At 47.0% G+C, this 17,460-nt stretch overlaps 1 protein-coding gene across 1 annotated transcript in view; it reads left to right on the top strand.

Annotated features, from left to right (window-relative positions):
- Positions 1-17,232, top strand: part of LOC137341422 (proton channel OTOP3-like) — a 40,826-nt gene extending 23,594 nt beyond the window's left edge. Inside the window, exons 4-6 of the mRNA XM_068004535.1 lie at positions 9,439-9,569; positions 11,602-12,542; positions 16,952-17,232. Coding sequence (XP_067860636.1) covers positions 9,439-9,569; positions 11,602-12,542; positions 16,952-17,122 — 1,243 coding nt within the window. The 3' untranslated portion in view covers positions 17,123-17,232. The remainder of the gene's footprint in view (positions 1-9,438; positions 9,570-11,601; positions 12,543-16,951) is intronic.
- Positions 17,233-17,460: the final 228 nt, after the last annotated feature.

Raw genomic sequence — 17,460 nt, 5'->3', positions numbered from 1 at the left:
AGGAATCATTGCTGGATCTAGTAATAGGAAATCAACCAGAACGGATAAGTGAAGTAAGCATAGGGGAACATCTAGGCAATAGCGATCACAACATAATAAGGTTTAAGATAAAGACTGAGAAGGACATAAATAAGACAAAAACCAAAGTAATAAATTGGAGAAAAGCTGATTTTCAGGGGATGAGAATGGAACTGGGGAAAATAAACTGGAAAAATGTATTGATAAACAAACAAATAGAACAGCAATGGGAAATATTTAAAATGGTGATCAATACAGATCAGGAAAAATATATCCCACTAAAAATCAAGAACAAACTAGCCAGTAATGAAACACCACGGATGAATAAAGAAATAAAGGCAAAATTGAAACTAAAGAAAAAGGCAGACACTAAGTACACAGACAACAAAGGAGAGAATGACAAAAGGGAATATGAAGAGGATAGGAAAGAAATGTAAAAAAACAATTAGGAAAGCAAAATTAAATTATCAAGGAATATAAAAAGAAATAGTAAAGTATTCTACAGACACATAAATAACAAAAGAAAAATCAGAATAGGGAGAGGGCCACTAAGGGATAAACTCACAGGTAATGAAGCAAAATGGCAGAAATATTAAATAATTACTTTGCCTCAGTATTTACCAGGGAGACTAATGTGGTGGGCATGACATTAGAAGAAGAGATCAAAACAGATATAAAGACATTTAAGATAGAAAGGGGGGAGATAATTCATAGACTAATCAAACTTAGAGAGGATAAAACCCCCGATCCGGATGGATTGCATCCACGAATATTAAAAAAGAAGTTAGGGAGGAGATATCAGAGGCACTATTACATATACATAAAAATTAATTAGAAATAGGAATAGTGCCAGAGGACTGGCAGACAGCTAATGTTATTCCTATATTTAAAAATGGAGATAGAAGAAGTCCAGGGAATTATAAGCCAATTAGCTTAACATCAGTGGTAGGAAAGATATTGGAATCTTTACTCAAAGATGTAATAGAAAAACATCTAGAAACTGAAAATATAATAAAGAATAGTCAGCACGGATTTCAGAAGGGAAGGTCATGCTTGACCAACCTTATTGAATTCTTTGAAGGAGTAACAGAAAGAGTAGACAAGGGTAATGCAGTCGATGAATTATATTTGGATTTCCAAAAGGCCTTCGATAAGGTACCGCATTGTAGACCCATGACTAAGGTCAGAGTTTGTGGAATCGGGACATGTAGCAGAATGGATAGCAAGCTGGCTACAAAACAGAAAACAGAGAGTAGGGGTTAAAGGTATTTACTCAGACTGGCAAAAGGAGGGAAGTGGTGTTCCACAGGGATCGGTGCCGGGACCACTGATGTTCACCATTTACTGTGACACAATACAGGAAGACATTAATAAACTTGCAGAATGGGTGTGTAATTGGAAAATGAATTTCAACATAGATAAGTGTGAGGTATTACATTTTAATAGGAAGAATAAGGAGGCCACATACTCCTTGGATAATAGGAGTCTAAATGGGATAGAGGACCAGAGGGATCTGGGGGTACAGATACACAAATCACTAAAAGTAGCGACGCAGGATAATAAGGCCTTAAAATGCATACCAAGCACTGGGGTTCATTTTTAAAGGGATGGAATTGAAAAGCAGAGAAGTTATGTTAAACTTGTATAGAACCTTGGTGAGACCACACTTGGAGTCCTCGGAACAGTTCTGGTCTCCATATTATAAAAAGGATATAGAGGCACTGCAGAATCAGAGAATCATAGAATCATAGAAAGGTTACAGCACAAAAGGAGGCCATTCGGCCCATCGAGTCCGCACCGGCTCTATTCAAGAGCAATCCAGCTGGTCCCACTCCCCCACCCTATCCCGTAGCCCTGCAAATTATTTACTTTCAAGTATTATCCAGTTCCTTTTTGAAGGCCATGGTTGAATCTGTCTCCACCACCCCCTCGGGCAGTGCATTCCAGATCATAACCACTTGATTCACTCCGCGTGATATCTACAAACGGCTGAGTGCACTGGATACAGCAAAGGCTATGGGCCCCGACAACATCCTGACTGTAGTGCTGAAAACTTGTGCTCCAGAACTAGCTGCGCCTCTAGCCAAACTGTTCCAGTTCAGCTACAACACTGGCATCTACACGACAATGTGGAAAATTGCCCAGGTATGTCCTGTCCACAAAAAGCAGGACAAACCCAATCCGGCCAATTACCGCCCCATCAGTCTACTCTCAATCATCAGCAAAGTGATGGAAGGTGTCGTCGACAGTGCTATCAAGCGGCACTTACTCATCAAAAACCTGCTCACCGATCCTCAGTTTGGGTTCCACCAGAACCACTCAGCTCCAGACCTCATTACAGCCTTGGTCCAAACATGGATAAAAGAGCTGAATTCCAGAGGTGAGGTGAGAGTGACTGCCCTTGACATCAAGGCAGCATTTGACCGAGTGTGGCACCAAGGAGCCCGAGTAAAATTGAAGTCAATGGGAATCAGGGGGAAAACTCTCCAGTGGCTGGAGTCATACCTAGCACAAAGGAAGATGGCAGTGGTTGTTGGAGGCCAATCATCTCAGCCCCAGGACATTGCTGCAGGAGTTCCTCAGGGCAGTGTCCTGGGCCCAACCATCTTCAGCTGCTTCATCAATGACCTTCCCTCCATCATAAGGTCAGAAATGGGGATGTTTGCTGATGACTGCACAGTGTTCAGTTCCATTCGCAACCCCTCAAATAATGAAGCAGTCCGAGCCCGCATGCAGCAAGACCTGGACACCATCCAGGCTTGGGCTAATAAGTGGCAAATAACATTCGTGCCAGACAAGTGCCAGGCAATGACCATCTCCAACAAGAGAGAGTCTAACCTGCTCCCCTTGATATTCAAAGGCATTACCATCGCCGAATCCCCCACCATCAACATCCTGGGGGTCACCACTGACCAGAAACTTAACTGGACCAGCCATGTAAATACTGTGGCTACAAGAGCAGGTCAGAGGCTGGGTATTCTGCGGTGAGTGACTCACCTCCTGACTCCCCAAAGCCTTTCCACCATCTACAAGGCACAAGTCAGGAGTGTGATGGAATACTCTCCACTTGCCTGGATGAGTGCAGCTCCAAAAAAACTCAAGAAGCTCAACACCATCCAAGACAAAGCAGCCCGCTTGATTGGCACCCCATCCACCACCCTCAACATTCACTCTCTTCACCACCAGCGCACAGTGGCTGCAGTGTGTACCATCCACAGGATGCACTGCAGCAACTCGCCAAGGCTTCTTCGACAGCACCTCCCAAACCCGCGACCTCTATCACCTAGAAGGACAAGAGAAGCAGGCACATGAGAACACCACCACCTGCACATTCCCCTCCAAGTCACACACCATCCCGACTTGGAAATATATCGCCGTTCCTTCATCGTCGCTGGGTCAAAATCCTGGAACTCCCTTCCTAACAGCACTGTGGGAGAACCTTCACCCCATGGACTGCAGCGGTTCAAGAAAGCGGCTCACCACCACCTTCTCAAGAGCAATTAGGGATGGGCAATAAATGCTGGCCTCACCAGCGACGCCCACATCCCATGAACGAATAAAAAAAAAATTACCATCATGCCAGGGGATCAACCCTGGTTCAATGAGGAGTATAGAACAGCATGCCAGGAGCAGAACCAGTGTTGCGAGTGTACCTAAAAATGAGGTGCCAACCTGGTGAAGCTACAACACAGGACTACAAACAAGCTAAACAGCGGAAGCAGTATGCTATATATAGAGCTAAGTGATCCCATAACCAATGGATCAGATCAAAGCTCTGCAGTCCTGCCACATCCGGTCATGAATGGTGGTGGGCAATTAAACAACTAATGGGAGGAGGAGGCTCTACAAACATCCCCATCCTCAACGATGGTGGAGTCCAGCACGTGAGTGCAAAAGACAAGGCTGAAGCGTTTGCAACCATCTTCAGTCAAAACTGCCAAGTGGATGATCCATCTCAGCCTCCTCCCGATATCCCCACCATCACAGAAGCCAATCTTCAACCAATTCGATTCACTCCACGTGATACCAAGAAACAGCTGAATGCACCAGATGCAGCAAAGGCTATGGGCCCCGACAACATCTCGGCTGTAGTGCTCAAGCCTTGTCGCTCCAGAACTAGCTGCGCCTCTAGCCAAGCTGTTCCAATACAACGACAACACTGGCATCTACCCGACAAAGTGGAAAATTGCCCAGGTATGTCCTGTCCACAAAAAGCAGGACAAATCCAATCCGACCAATTACCACCCCATCAGTCTACTCTCAATCATCAGCAAAGTGATGGAAGGTGTCGTCGACAGTGCTATCAAGCGGCACTTACTCATCAAAAACCTGCTCACCGAGGCTCAGTTTGGGTTCCGCCAGGACCACTCGGCTCCAGACCTCGTTACAGCCTTGGTCAAAATATGGACAAAAGAGCTGAATTCCAGAGGGGAGGTGAGAGTGACTGCCCTTGACATCAAGACAGCATTTGACCGAGTGTGGCAACAAGGAGCCCGAGTAAAATTGAAGTCAATGGGAATCAGGGGGAAAACTCTCCAGTGGCTGGAGTCATACCTAGCACAAAGGAAGATTGGTTGTTGGAGGCCAATCGTCTCAGCCCCAGGACATTGCTGCAGGAGTTCCTCAGGTCAGTGTCCTTGGCCCAACCATCTTCAGCTGCTTCATCAATGACCTTCCCTCCATCATAAGGTCAGAAATGGGGATGTTCGCTGATGATTGCACAGTGTTCAGTTCCATTCGCAACTCCTCAGATAATGAAGCAGTCCGAGCCTGCATGCAGCAAGACCTGGACAACATCCAGGTTTGGGCTGATAAGTGGCAAGGAGCATTCACGCCAGACAAGTGCCAGGCTATGACCATCTCCAACAAGAGAGAGTCTAACCAGCTCCCCTTGACATTCAATGGCATTACCATCGCCGAATCCCCCACCATCAACATCCTGGGGGTCACCATTGACCAGAAACTTAACTGGACCAGCCATATAAATATTGTGGCTACAAGAGCAGGTCAGAAGCTGGGTATTCTGCGCGAGTGACTCACCTCCTGACTGCACAAAGCCTTTCCACCATCTACAAGGCACAAGTCAGGAGTGTGATGGAATACTCTCCACTTGCCTGAATGAGTGCAGCTCCAACAACACTCAAGAAGCTCGACACCATCCAGGACAAAGCAGCCCGCTTGATTGGCTCCCCATCCACCATCCTAAACATTCACTCCCTTCACCACCGACGCACAGTGGCTGCAGTGTGTACCATCCACAGGATGCACTGCAGCAACTCGCCAAGGCTTCTTCGACAGCACCTCCCAAACCCGCGACCTCTACCACCTAGAAGGTCAAGAGCAGCAGGCACATGGGAACAACACCACCTGCACGTTCCCCTCCAAGTCACACACCATCCCGACTTGGAAATATATCGCCGTTCCTTCATCGTCGCTGGGTCAAAATCCTGGAACTCCCCTTCCTAACAGCACTGTGGGAGAACCGTCACCACACGGACTGCAGCGGTTCAAGAAGGCGGCTCACCACCACCTTCTCAAGGGCAATTAGGGATGGGCAATAAATGCCGGCCTCGCCAGCGACGCCCACATCCCGGGAATGAATTAAAACAATTTCTAACCGCTCTCTGAGTAAAGAAGTTTCTCCTGAATTCCCTATTGGATTTGTTAGTGACTATCTTATATTTATGGCCCGCAGTTCTGGTCTCCCCCGCAAGTGGAAACATCTTCTCTACGTCTACCCTATTAAACCCTCTCATAATCTTAAAGACCACTATCAGGTCACCCCTCAGTCTTCTCTTTTCTACAGAGAAGAGCCCCAGCCAGTTCAATCTTTCCTGATAGGTATGACCTCTCAGTTCTGATATCATCCTAGTAAATCGTTTTTACACCTTCTGTGCAAAGTGGTGGTGAGCCGCCTTCTTGAAACGCTGCAGTCCGTGTGGTGAAGGTTTTCCCATGGTTCTGTTAGGTAGGGAGTTGCAGGATTTTGACTGAGCGATGATGAAGGAACGGCGATATATTTCCAAGTCAGGATGGTGTGTGACTATTATGTTTAGTTCTGGGCACCGCACTTTAGGAAGTCCTCAGAGAGGGTGCAGAAGAGATTTACTGGAATGATTCCAGGGATGAGGGACTTTAGTTAAGTGGATAGACTGGAGAAGTTGGGATTGTTCTCCATGGAACCGAGAATATTGCGAGGAGATTTGATAGAGGCATTCAAAATCATGAAGGGTCTAGACAGAGTAGATAGAGAGAAACTGTTCCCATTGGCGGAAGGGTCAAGAACCAGAGGGCATAGATTTAAGGTGATTGGCAAAAGAACCAAAGGTGACATGAGGAAAGACTTTTTTACACAGTGAGTACAGATTGCTTCATTATTTGAGGGGTTGCGAATGGAACTGAACACTGTGCAATCATCAGCGAACATCCCCATTTCTGACCTTATGATGGAGGGAAGGTCATTGATGAAGCAGCTGAAGGTGGTTGGGCCTCTGACCTGCTCTTGTAGCCGCAGTATTTATGTGGCTGGTCCAGTTAAGTTTCTGGTCAATGGTGACCCCCAGGATGTTGATGGTGGGGGATTCGGTGATGGTAATGCCGTTGAATGTCAAGGGGAGATGGTTAGACTCTCTCTTGTTGGAGATGGTCATTTCCTGGTGCTTGTCTGGTGCGAATGTTACTTGCCACTTATCAGCCCAAGCCTGGCTGTTGTCCAGTTCTTGCTGCATGCAGGCACGGACTGCTTCATTATCTGAGGGGTTGCGAATGGAACTGAACACTGTGCAATCATCGGCGAACATCCCCATTTCTGACCTTATGATGGAGGGAAGGTCATTGATCAAGCAGCTGAAGGTGGTTGGGCCTAGGACACTGCCCTGAGGAACTCCTGCAGCAATGTCCTGGGGCTGAGATGATTGGCCTCCAACAACCACTACCATCTTCCATTGTGCTTGGTATGACTCCAGCCACTGGAGAGTTTTCCCCCTGATTCCCATTGACTTCAATGTTACCAGGGCTCCTTGGTGCCACACTCGGTCAAATGCTGCCTTGATGTCAAGGGCAGTCACTCTCACCTCACCTCTGGAATTCAGCTCTTTTGTCCACGTTTGGACCAAGGCTGTAATGAGGTCTGGAGCCGAGTGGTCCTGGCGGAACCCAAACTGAGGATCGGTGAGCAGGTTATTGGTGAGTAAGTGCCGCTTGATAGCACTGTCGACGACACCTTCCATCATTTTGCTGATGATTGAGAGTAGACTGATGGGGCGGTAATTGGCCGGATTGGATTTGTCCTGCTTTTTGTGGACAGGACATACCTGGGCAATTTTCCACATTGTCGGGTAGATGCCAGTTTTGTAGCTGTACTGGAACAGTTTGGCTAGAGGCACAGCTAGTTCTGGAGCACAAGTCTTCAGCACTACAGCCGGGATGTTGTCGGAGCCCATAGCCTCATGTTGGTTCTCTCACCACCTGCCGCAGGCCCAGTCTAGTAGCGATGTCCTTCAGGACTCGGCCAGCTCAGTCAGTAGTTGTGCTACCGAGCCACTCTTGGTGATGGACATTGAAGTCCCCCACCCAGAGTACATTCTGTGCCCTTGCTACCCTCAGTGCTTCCTCCAAGTGGTGTTCAACATGGAGGAGGACTGATTCATCAGCTGAGGTAGGGCGGTAGGTGGTAATCAGCAGGAGGTTTCCTTGCCCATGTTTGACCTGAAGCCATGAGATTTCATGGGGTCCGGAGTCAATGTTGAGGACTCCCACAGCCACTCCCTCCTGACTGTATATCACTGTACCGCCACCTCTGGTGGTCTGTCCTGCTGGTGGGACAGGACATAGGAACATCGGAACAGGAGTAGGCCATTCAGCCCCTTGTGCGTGCTCCACCATTTGATAAGATCATGGCTGATCTGTGATCTAACTCCTTATACCTGCCTTTGGCCCATATCCCTTAATACCTTTGGTTGCCAAAAAGCTATCTCACATTTAAATTTAGCAATTGAGCTAGTATCATACCCAGGGATGGTGATGGAAGAATCTGGGACGTTGGCTGAAAGGTATGATTCTGTGAGTATGGCTATGTCAGGCTATTGCTTGACTAGTCTGTGGGACAGCTCTCCCAATTTTGGCACAAGTCCCCAGATGTTAGTGAGGAGGACCTTGCAGGGTCGACTGGGCTTGGTTTGCCTTTGTCGTGTCCGATGCCTAGTGGTCCGATCCCGGGTGGTCCGTCTGGTTCTCTTCTTATTATGACTTTTTTTAGCGAGATTGTACAACTGAGTGGCTTGCTCAGCCATTTAAGAATTAACCACATTGCAGTCGGTCTGGAGTCACAAATAGGCCAGACCGGGTAAGGACGGCAGGTTTCCTTCCCTAAAGGGCATTAGTGAACCAGATGGGTTTTACGATAATCCAGTAGTTTCATGGCCACCATTACTGATACTAGTATCTTAATTCCAGACTTTATTTAATTAATTGAATTTAGATTTTAGTCCAGGCCTCTAGATTACCAGTCCAGTAACATAACCACTATGCTACCATACCCTTAAGTGAGGAATATGCCGGGCCATGAGGTTACAGATTGTGCTGGAATACAATTCTGCTGCTGCTGATGGCCCACAGCGCCTCATGGATGCTCAGTTTTGAGCTGCTAGATCTGTTCTGAATCTATCCCATTTAGCACGGTGGTAGTGCCACACAACACGTTGGATGGTGTCCTCAGTGTGAAGACAGGACTTCATCTCCACAAGGACTGTGCGGTGGTCACTCCTACCAATACTGTCATGGACAGATGCATCTGCAACAGGTAGATTGGTGAGGACGAGGTCAAGTAGGCTTTTCTCTCATGTTGGTTCTCTCACCATCTGCCGCAGGCCCAGTGTGGCAGCTATGTCCTGACAGAATGTGGAATAAGGAGTAGTTGAGGCAAGTAGTACAGATGCATTTAATGGGAAGCTAGATAAACACAATAGAGAGAAAGGAATAGAAGGATATGCTGATAGGGTTCGATGAAGTGGGGAGGGAGGAGGCTCCTGTGGAGCATAAACACCGGCATGGACCTGTTGGGCTGTATGGCCTGTTCCTGTGCTTTACATTCTATGTAATTCTATGTAACACCATTTTCTTTAATGCCCATATGATGTTTCCTGCTGTTGCTCGCAGCAGTGTCCTGGAGGTTAATCTTCAATTCCTGGAGACTCCAGGACAATCCTGGAGGATTGGCAACCCTAGTGAACAAAAGGCTGGGCCAACATCTTCATAAAAGTTGACAACTCAAAAACAGCGCTGGATGTAAGCCTTTGTTACACTGAAAGTGCAGTCGGACTTAAGCAGCAAGCACACCCAACATCCCCATTAGCTGTTTCGGGAGTACTAGAATATATTCACCTCAATAAAGAAAAGCATTGCCTCTTTACCCCCATGTAGGTGTGGGCTGATGCTGACTTTGGCTACAGACCTGATACTGTGGATGTCCCTGATCACCGATGATTCTATTCACACGGAGTTGCAGCTCGACGAGCAGACCACACACAATGGGAGCAGCACACAGCTTAGAGGTATCTTGCTGTCCAGCTGTACAGGCATCCCATAATAAACCAGTCCGCCACAGCTCCTTACTTTGTATCTTTTAGGGGTTGTTTTGCAAAACAAGACAAGAATGGAATTGGTCCAGTGGGTAACCTTACTAGAGCAGGAGATCCTGTGCAAGGTGCAAAATGAGGGCCCAGTGCTTCTCAACTGGGAGAACGGAGAGGAAATCATAGAGAGAGTCACTTTCATTCAGCATCTTCAGAGCACCATAGACAGGGAAACAATTACCAGACTACTCTCTTTGAAGGAAGAAGGAACTTGCATTTATATAGCACCTTTCACGACCTCAGGACGTCCCAAGGCGCTTTACAGCCAATGAAGCACTTTTGAAGTGTAGTCACAGTTGTAATGTAGGAAACGTGGCAGCTAATTTGCGCACAGCAAGATCCCACAAACAGCAATGTGATAATGACCAGATAATCTGTTTTAGTGATGTTGGTGGAGGGATAAATATTGACCAGGACACCGGGGAGAACTGCCATGCTCTTCTTTGAATAGAGCCATGAGATCCATTACATCCACGTGAGAGGACACGAGGCCTTGGTTCAACATCTCATCCGAAAGATGGCACCTTCAACAGTGCAGCACTCTCTCACTACTGCAATGAAGTATCAACTTGGATTATGTGCTCAAGTCTCTGGATTGGGAGCTTGAACCCACAACCTTCTGACTCAGAGGCAAGAATTCTACCCACTGACAAAGGCTGACAACCTTTGCTCTGGTAGATGGGAAGCATGAAGACCAATTAATAGAGAGAAAATCAGAGGAACCCTTCCCCTTGAATTAAAATAAAAGACAGAATAGGACAATCCCACCAGTGGCGAGCACTTCAGTAGCATCCCCAACACAACTTGGGCACCATGTGGGAGATAGACACCTCACCCCACCTGAATATAGCAACTCATAAACCCATGATGACAGATCCAAATCCCACTGGCCAAGCGGGAAGCACCACAGTCGCCCTGGAGTTTCCACTGCTCCCCAGAAACAATCTCCAGGGTCAACCATTAGTCCAAACAGACTGCAAGACTCCCTCCCAATCATATTGTATTACGTGTACTGTATGTGTTTCTCTATGGAACGAGCCTCCATATAGATACGCAGATATACCCCCCCACATATAAGCTACACCCAAAATTTGAGCCTCCCTGCCGTGAACAAAATCTTAACTCGTGTATAAGTTGCACCCCCAACTTACACTTATTTCTTTTTAATGGTTGAGACCTTTTTGCTGGTTAATACTGTAATATATAACACATTGTACCCAGCGAAAAATTGCAATAAAATACTCCAATAAAATACAACTATCAGAAAAGACTGAACAGGCTGGAGCTCTTTTCTCTAGAAAAGAGAAGGCTGAGGGGCGACCTGATAGAGATCTTTAAAATTATGAAAGCATTTGATAGGGTAGACGTAGAGAAAATGTTCCCAATTGTGGGGAAGTCCAAAACTAGGGGCCATGAATATAAGATAGTCACTAATAAATCCAATAGGGAATTGAGGAGAAACTTTACCCAGAGAGTGGTTGGAATGTGGAACTCGCTACCACAAGGAGTAGTTGAGGCGAAGAGTATAGAGGCATTTAAGGGGAAGCACATGAGGGAGAGAGGAATAGAAGGATATGCTGCTAGGGTTTGATGGACAAATGTAAGGAGCCGCACAACACCAGGTTATAGTCCAACAGCTTTATCACCTGACGAAGGAGCAAAGCTCCGAAAGCTTGTGATTTCAGATAAAGCTGTTGGACGACAACCTGGTGTTGGACAACTCCTTACATTTGTCCACCCCAGTCCATCACCGGCATCTCCACATCAGGGTTAGATGGAGTAGGGAGGGAGGAGGCTCCTGTGGAGCATAAACACCAGCATAGACCAGTTGGGCCAAATGGCCTGCTAAATTCTAAGCAATTTTATTTATTCCCATCAAAGAGTGGGTACAATAAAAGTAATAAGAACCTTTCATATCGTTCGACTCGTTAAACTTACTTTGTCTTTATAGGTGACGTGAATATTACAGCTCACAGCTGTCAGAGTGAGCTGTGCACTGTTTTTCGGAAGGGAGTTGTTATCATGTACCCCTTTAACATAGAGTACTGCCTCATCTCCTCCACCATGCTCTACATCATGTGGTCAAACATCGGAAGGACCATAGACCACCACGTAACTCATGCAAATTACAAGTTCCGAGGTCAGGGCATTGTTTTGGGACCAGTGCTGGGGTTAGTGGTGACAGTCATCGGATTGTGTATCTTCATCCTGTATCAGATCGAGGTTTCAGCTGACTCCTCGCAATCCCGACCCTTTGTGCTGTTCTATGTTTTCCACATTGTCTTGCTTTCCATCATGTCTCTCTGCTCCCTGGCTGGTACGGCCGTGCACAGGTGGGAGGAGAGGGAGGTCGACACCAGGGAGAACCCAACTCGCAGACTGGACGTAGTCTTGTTGCAGGTAGCAGCTCTCGGACAGTTATGCATCTCGTACTTCTCCATCGTGGCCGTTGTGTCCACCCATCCCGAGCGGTCCGTGGATCGTCTCAATCTCACCTATTCCTTGTTCATAATCATTGAACATGTGCTGCAGAACCTCTTCATTATCGAGGGTTTGCACAGACAACATGCTGCGGAGGAGCTTTGTTTAAGCTCCGGGGGGACTTGTCAGAAGGACCCCACCATCGACCCTCAGAACGTCAATGAGCAGGAATCTCTGTCCTTAGAACAAGTCCATGGTGTCCACGAACCCACCGAAGCAACAATGGACATAACGACCGATGGACAAGATCAGCTGAATGACACTGACCCACCTAATGGAACGACTGACAGTTCATCTGACCTGGAGATGAGAAGAACCTCCCAACTCTCTCTACAAACGGCCAGCAAACTTAACTGGAAACGAAAGTTCCTGAAGGAGATCTCCATATTTATGATCATGTCCAACCTAGTGGTAAGTTCCCTTTGATGTCTTTTATCGCAATTTTCCTACTTTCCCCTCTTCTCCTGGCCGGGGTGTTAGTTCCACAGGCACTGGATGCCCCCCAGCACTTCACTCAATGACCATTTCTCCGATGTGAACCTAGAGAGTGATTACAGGGGCATCACAACCAGGCTTCATCCTGTCCTCAGCAAGTGTCCACACATAGCAGGGAGTCACTGGATGCTGCAGAAACTCGGCCTAATTCTCTCCTCCTTAGCTCAGGGCACTAAGGCTGATTGCAGCATCTCGATCACCACCTTGGCTGAGATGAGCTAACTGGATACCGGGCAGGAATCAAACCTTTCCTAGTCCATGTGGAGAGACACCATGTATCTGTCCAATGGGTCATTAGAAACCAGAACCTTTTTGTTGTCAGAGGCATCAGGTACAAATAGGAACATAGGAACAGGAGGTGGCCGTTCAGCCCCTCGAGCCTGTTCCGCCATTCAATTAGAACATAGCAGATCTGTACCTCATATCCCTTGACACCCTTACCCAACTAAAATCTATCGATCTCAGTCTTGAAAGCTCCAATTGACCCTCAGCACCCACAGCCTTTTGGGGGGAGAGAGTTCCAGATTTCCACTCCCCTTTGTGTGAAGAAGCGTTTCCTGACATCACCCCTGAACGGCCCTGCTCTAATTTTAAGGTTATGCCCCCTTGTTCTGGAATGCCCCACTAGAGGGAATAGTTTCTCTGTATCTACCCTATCGAATCTCTTTGTCATTTTAAAGACGTTGATTAGATCATCCCTCAATCTTCCAATCTCGAGGGAATACAAACCAAGTCTATGCAGCCTATCCTCCTAATTTAAGCCTTCAAGCCCCAGTATTAATCTGGTGAATTTGCCCTGTTAATGCGATGCAAGTAAACTACAGGCAGCAATTTTTGAAGAGAGTCCTAAGTGTAAGAAGTGGCCCTGCAAATGGTAATTACGTACTCTAAAATAAATCCATAATAACATTTAATTACAGTTTAACGCACTGCCTGAGAGGTGGAGCCCAGGCCTTGCAACACGCTGCAGATAAATGGCAGCACTCTCGCCTCAGAATGTCGTGGGTTCAAGTCCCACTCCCACTCCAGAGACTTGGGCACAGAATCCAGGCCGACACTTCAGTGCAGTCCTGAGGGAGTGCTGCACTGTCAGAGGTGCCGTCTTTCAGATGAGACGTTAAACCGAAGACCCGTCTGCCCTCTCAGGAGGACGTAAAAGATCCCATGGCACTATTGGAAGAAGAGCAGGGAGTTCTCCCTGGTGTCCTGGCCAATATTTATCCCTCAGTCGACATCACTAAAAGAGTTCAATTGGTCGTTTATCTCTTGGGCGGTAATTTGAACCTAACTCGCCCGGTGGGAAACTGATGAGTTTGGGAGTTCGGATCAGCCTCCCGATTGTCACCTCACCCTGTCCGATTACACTTTCCATTGAAGTCGATTAAAGTAAATTCAGGCAGGGAGTAAAATATACGGGCAATTGGATCCCATCAGTTCCCCATTGGACAGGTGAGGTTACCCCTTGGGTCATGGGATCGTATTGTGTACAAATTGGTTGTCGTGTTTGCCTCCAAAACAACAGTGACTATATTTCAAAGGTGATCCATTGGTTATGAGGTACTTTGGGATGTCCTGAGGATGTGACATGGCAAGTTCTTTCCATGTCTGTCCAATGCTGTATGAGAATTAGCAAAACTCTCTAACCACCCACACATCAACCCGAGCCACACAAACATTGATCGAGGCAATTTTGACTAACATCCATATAATCAGAAGTTTACAGCATTGAATGAGCCCATTCACTCCATCATGTCTGTGCTGGCTCTTTGCTACAGCAACCTAAAACTAATCCCACTGCCCTTCTCTCCACCACAGCCCTGTATCCCCCTCTGCTTCAAATATTTATTCATTATCCCTCAAAAGATGCAATGGTCTCTGCCTCAATCATTCCCCGTGGCAAAGCATTCTGTGATCCAACAAATCTCTTTGAAAATAAATTCCTCCGAACCTCTCTCCTCACTCTCTTAGTGGCAATTTTATATTCTGTCCCCTCGTCAATGACTCCTCAACCAGAGGAAATAATCTTTCCCTATTCACTCTGTCAAACCCTTCAGAATTTTAAAACCTCGATTAAATCTCCTCTTACCCTTCTCTGCTTCAGTGGAAATATTCCCAGTATCTCAAGTTTCTCCTCATAACTATAGTTTCCCATCCCCGGCATCATCCTGGTGAATCTACACTGTACACTGTTTATGGCTTTAATGTTCTTTCTATAATGGGGTGCCCAAAACTGCACACAGTGCTCTAACTGTGGACTAACCAATATCTTGTACAAATTTATCAATACCTCTTTACTCTTGTACACTGTGCCCCTATTTATGAAACCCCAAAATGCTGTTGGTATTTATGGCTTTATCTACCTGCACTCGCACATTCACTATGTATGAATTATATATGTGTGCCCCCGGCGACTGTTCATCCAAATCCTTCAGTATCTTTCTATTGAGTCTATACTCCCATTCCTCGCTGGATTTTGGCACTGTGCAAAGTTCCATTCCCTGTTAACATCCCTCAACAGTGTCCCAACTAACTCAGGTTCAGCACGGGTTAAACACAGAGCAAAGCTCCCTCTACACTGTCCCATCAGACACTCCCAGGGCAGGTACAGTACGGGTTAGATACAGAGTAAAGCTCCCTCTACACTGCCCCATCAGACACTCCCAGGGCAGGTACAGGGTGAGATACAGAGTAAAGCTCCCTCTACACTGTCCCATCAAACACTCCCAGGGCAGGTACAGTACGGGTTAGATACAGAGTAAAGCTCCCCCTACACTGTCCCATCAAACACTCCCAGGGCAGGTACAGCACGGGTTAGATACAGAGTAAAGCTCCCTCTACACTGTCCCATCAGACACTCCCAGGGCAGGTACAGCACGGGTTAGATACAGAGTAAAGCTCCCTCTACACTGTCCCATCAAACACTCCCAGGGCAGGTACAGCACAGGTTAGATACAGAGTAAAGCTCCCTCTACACTGTCCCATCAAACACTCCCAGGGCAGGTACAGCACGGGTTAGATACAGAGTAAAGCTCCCTCTACACTGTCCCATCAAACACTCCCAGGGCAGGTACAGCACGGGTTAGATACAGAGTAAAGCTCCCTCTACACTGTCCCATCAAACACTCCCAGGGCAGGTACAGCACGGGTTAGATACAGAGTAAAGCTCCCTCTACACTGTCCCATCAAACACTCCCAGGGCAGGTACAGCACGGGTTAGATACAGAGTAAAGCTCCCTCTACACTGTCCCATCAAACACTCCCGGGGCAGGTACAGCACGGGTTAGATACAGAGTAAAGCTCCCTCTACACTGTCCCATCAAACACTCCCAGGGCAGGTACAGCACGGGTTAGATACAGAGTAAAGCTCCCTCTACACTGTCCCATCAAACACTCCCAGGGCAGGTACAGCACGGGTTAGATACAGAGTAAAGCTCCCTCTACACTGTCCCATCAAACACTCCCAGGGCAGGTACAGCACGGGTTAGATACAGAGTAAAGCTCCCTCTACACTGTCCCATCAAACACTCCCAGGGCAGGTACAGCACGGGTTAGATACAGAGTAAAGCTCCCTCTACACTGTCCCATCAAACACTCCCGGGGCAGGGACAGCACGGGTTAGATACAGAGTAAAGCTCCCTCTACACTGTCCCATCAAACACTCCCAGGGCGGGTACAGCACGAGTTAGATACAGAGTAAAGCTCCCTCTACACTGTCCCATCAAACACTCCCAGGGCAGGTACAGCACGGGTTAGATACAGAGTAAAGCTCCCTCTACACTGTCCCATCAAACACTCCCAGGACAGGTACAGCACAGGTTAGATACAGAGTAAAGCTCACTCTACACTGTCCCATCAAACACACCCAGGGCAGGTACAGCACGGGTTAGATACAGAGTAAAGCTCCCTCTACACTGTCCCATCAAACACTCCCAGGGCAGGTACAGCACGGGTTAGATACAGAGTAAAGCTCCCTCTACACTGTCCCATCAAACACTCCCAGGGCAGGTACAGCACGGGTTAGATACAGAGTAAAGCTCCCTCTACACTGTCCCATCAAACACTCCCAGGGCAGGTACAGCACGGGTTAGATACAGAGTAAAGCTCCCTCTACACTGTCCCATCAAACACCCACAGGTCGCAATGTCTCAAAGTACAGACTCGGTTACATTGTCCAGGTGTAGAGGTGTATTACACTGTGATGTGCTCTAGCTGTATGTTTTGTTTATGCACAACCCAATGTTTTTCATTAGTAAATGAGTCCTGATTTGTAGCTGATAGCAGATGTGACCCTACAGAGTGAGTGACTGAGTTTTGTTCCTTTCCAGCTCTGGATTATGCCTGCATTTGGAGCTCACCCCCAGCTAGAAAATGGACTTGAGAAACGATTCTATGGATTTTCTGTCTGGTTTGCCATCCTGAATTTTGGGCTGCCGTTAGGAGTTTTTTACAGGATGCATTCTGCTGGCAATCTCCTGGAAATCTACCTTACCGCCTGATTCTTCACATTCCATTACTGAAGAGTAGCTCACGGCCTGATTCTTCACTCTTCATTACTGAAGAGTAACTCACTGCCTGATTCTTCAATCTCCATTACTGAAGAGTAACTCACTGCCTGATTCTTCAATCTCCATTATTGAAGAGTAACTTACTGCCTGATTCTTCAATCTCCATTACTGAAGAGTAACTCACTGCCTGATTCTTCAATCTCCATTACTGAAGAGTAACTCACTGCCCGATTCTTCAATTCCCATTACTGAAGAGTAACTCACTGCCCGATTCTTCATTCTCCATTACTGAAGAGTAACTCACTGCCTGATTCTTCAATCTCCATTAC

Source organism: Heptranchias perlo, chromosome 23, assembly GCF_035084215.1.
Source record: "Heptranchias perlo isolate sHepPer1 chromosome 23, sHepPer1.hap1, whole genome shotgun sequence".
Classification (NCBI taxonomy): Eukaryota; Metazoa; Chordata; class Chondrichthyes; order Hexanchiformes; family Hexanchidae; genus Heptranchias; species Heptranchias perlo.
Note: the sequence above shows the minus strand (reverse complement) of the source record. Positions and strands in the feature narration are given on the sequence as shown.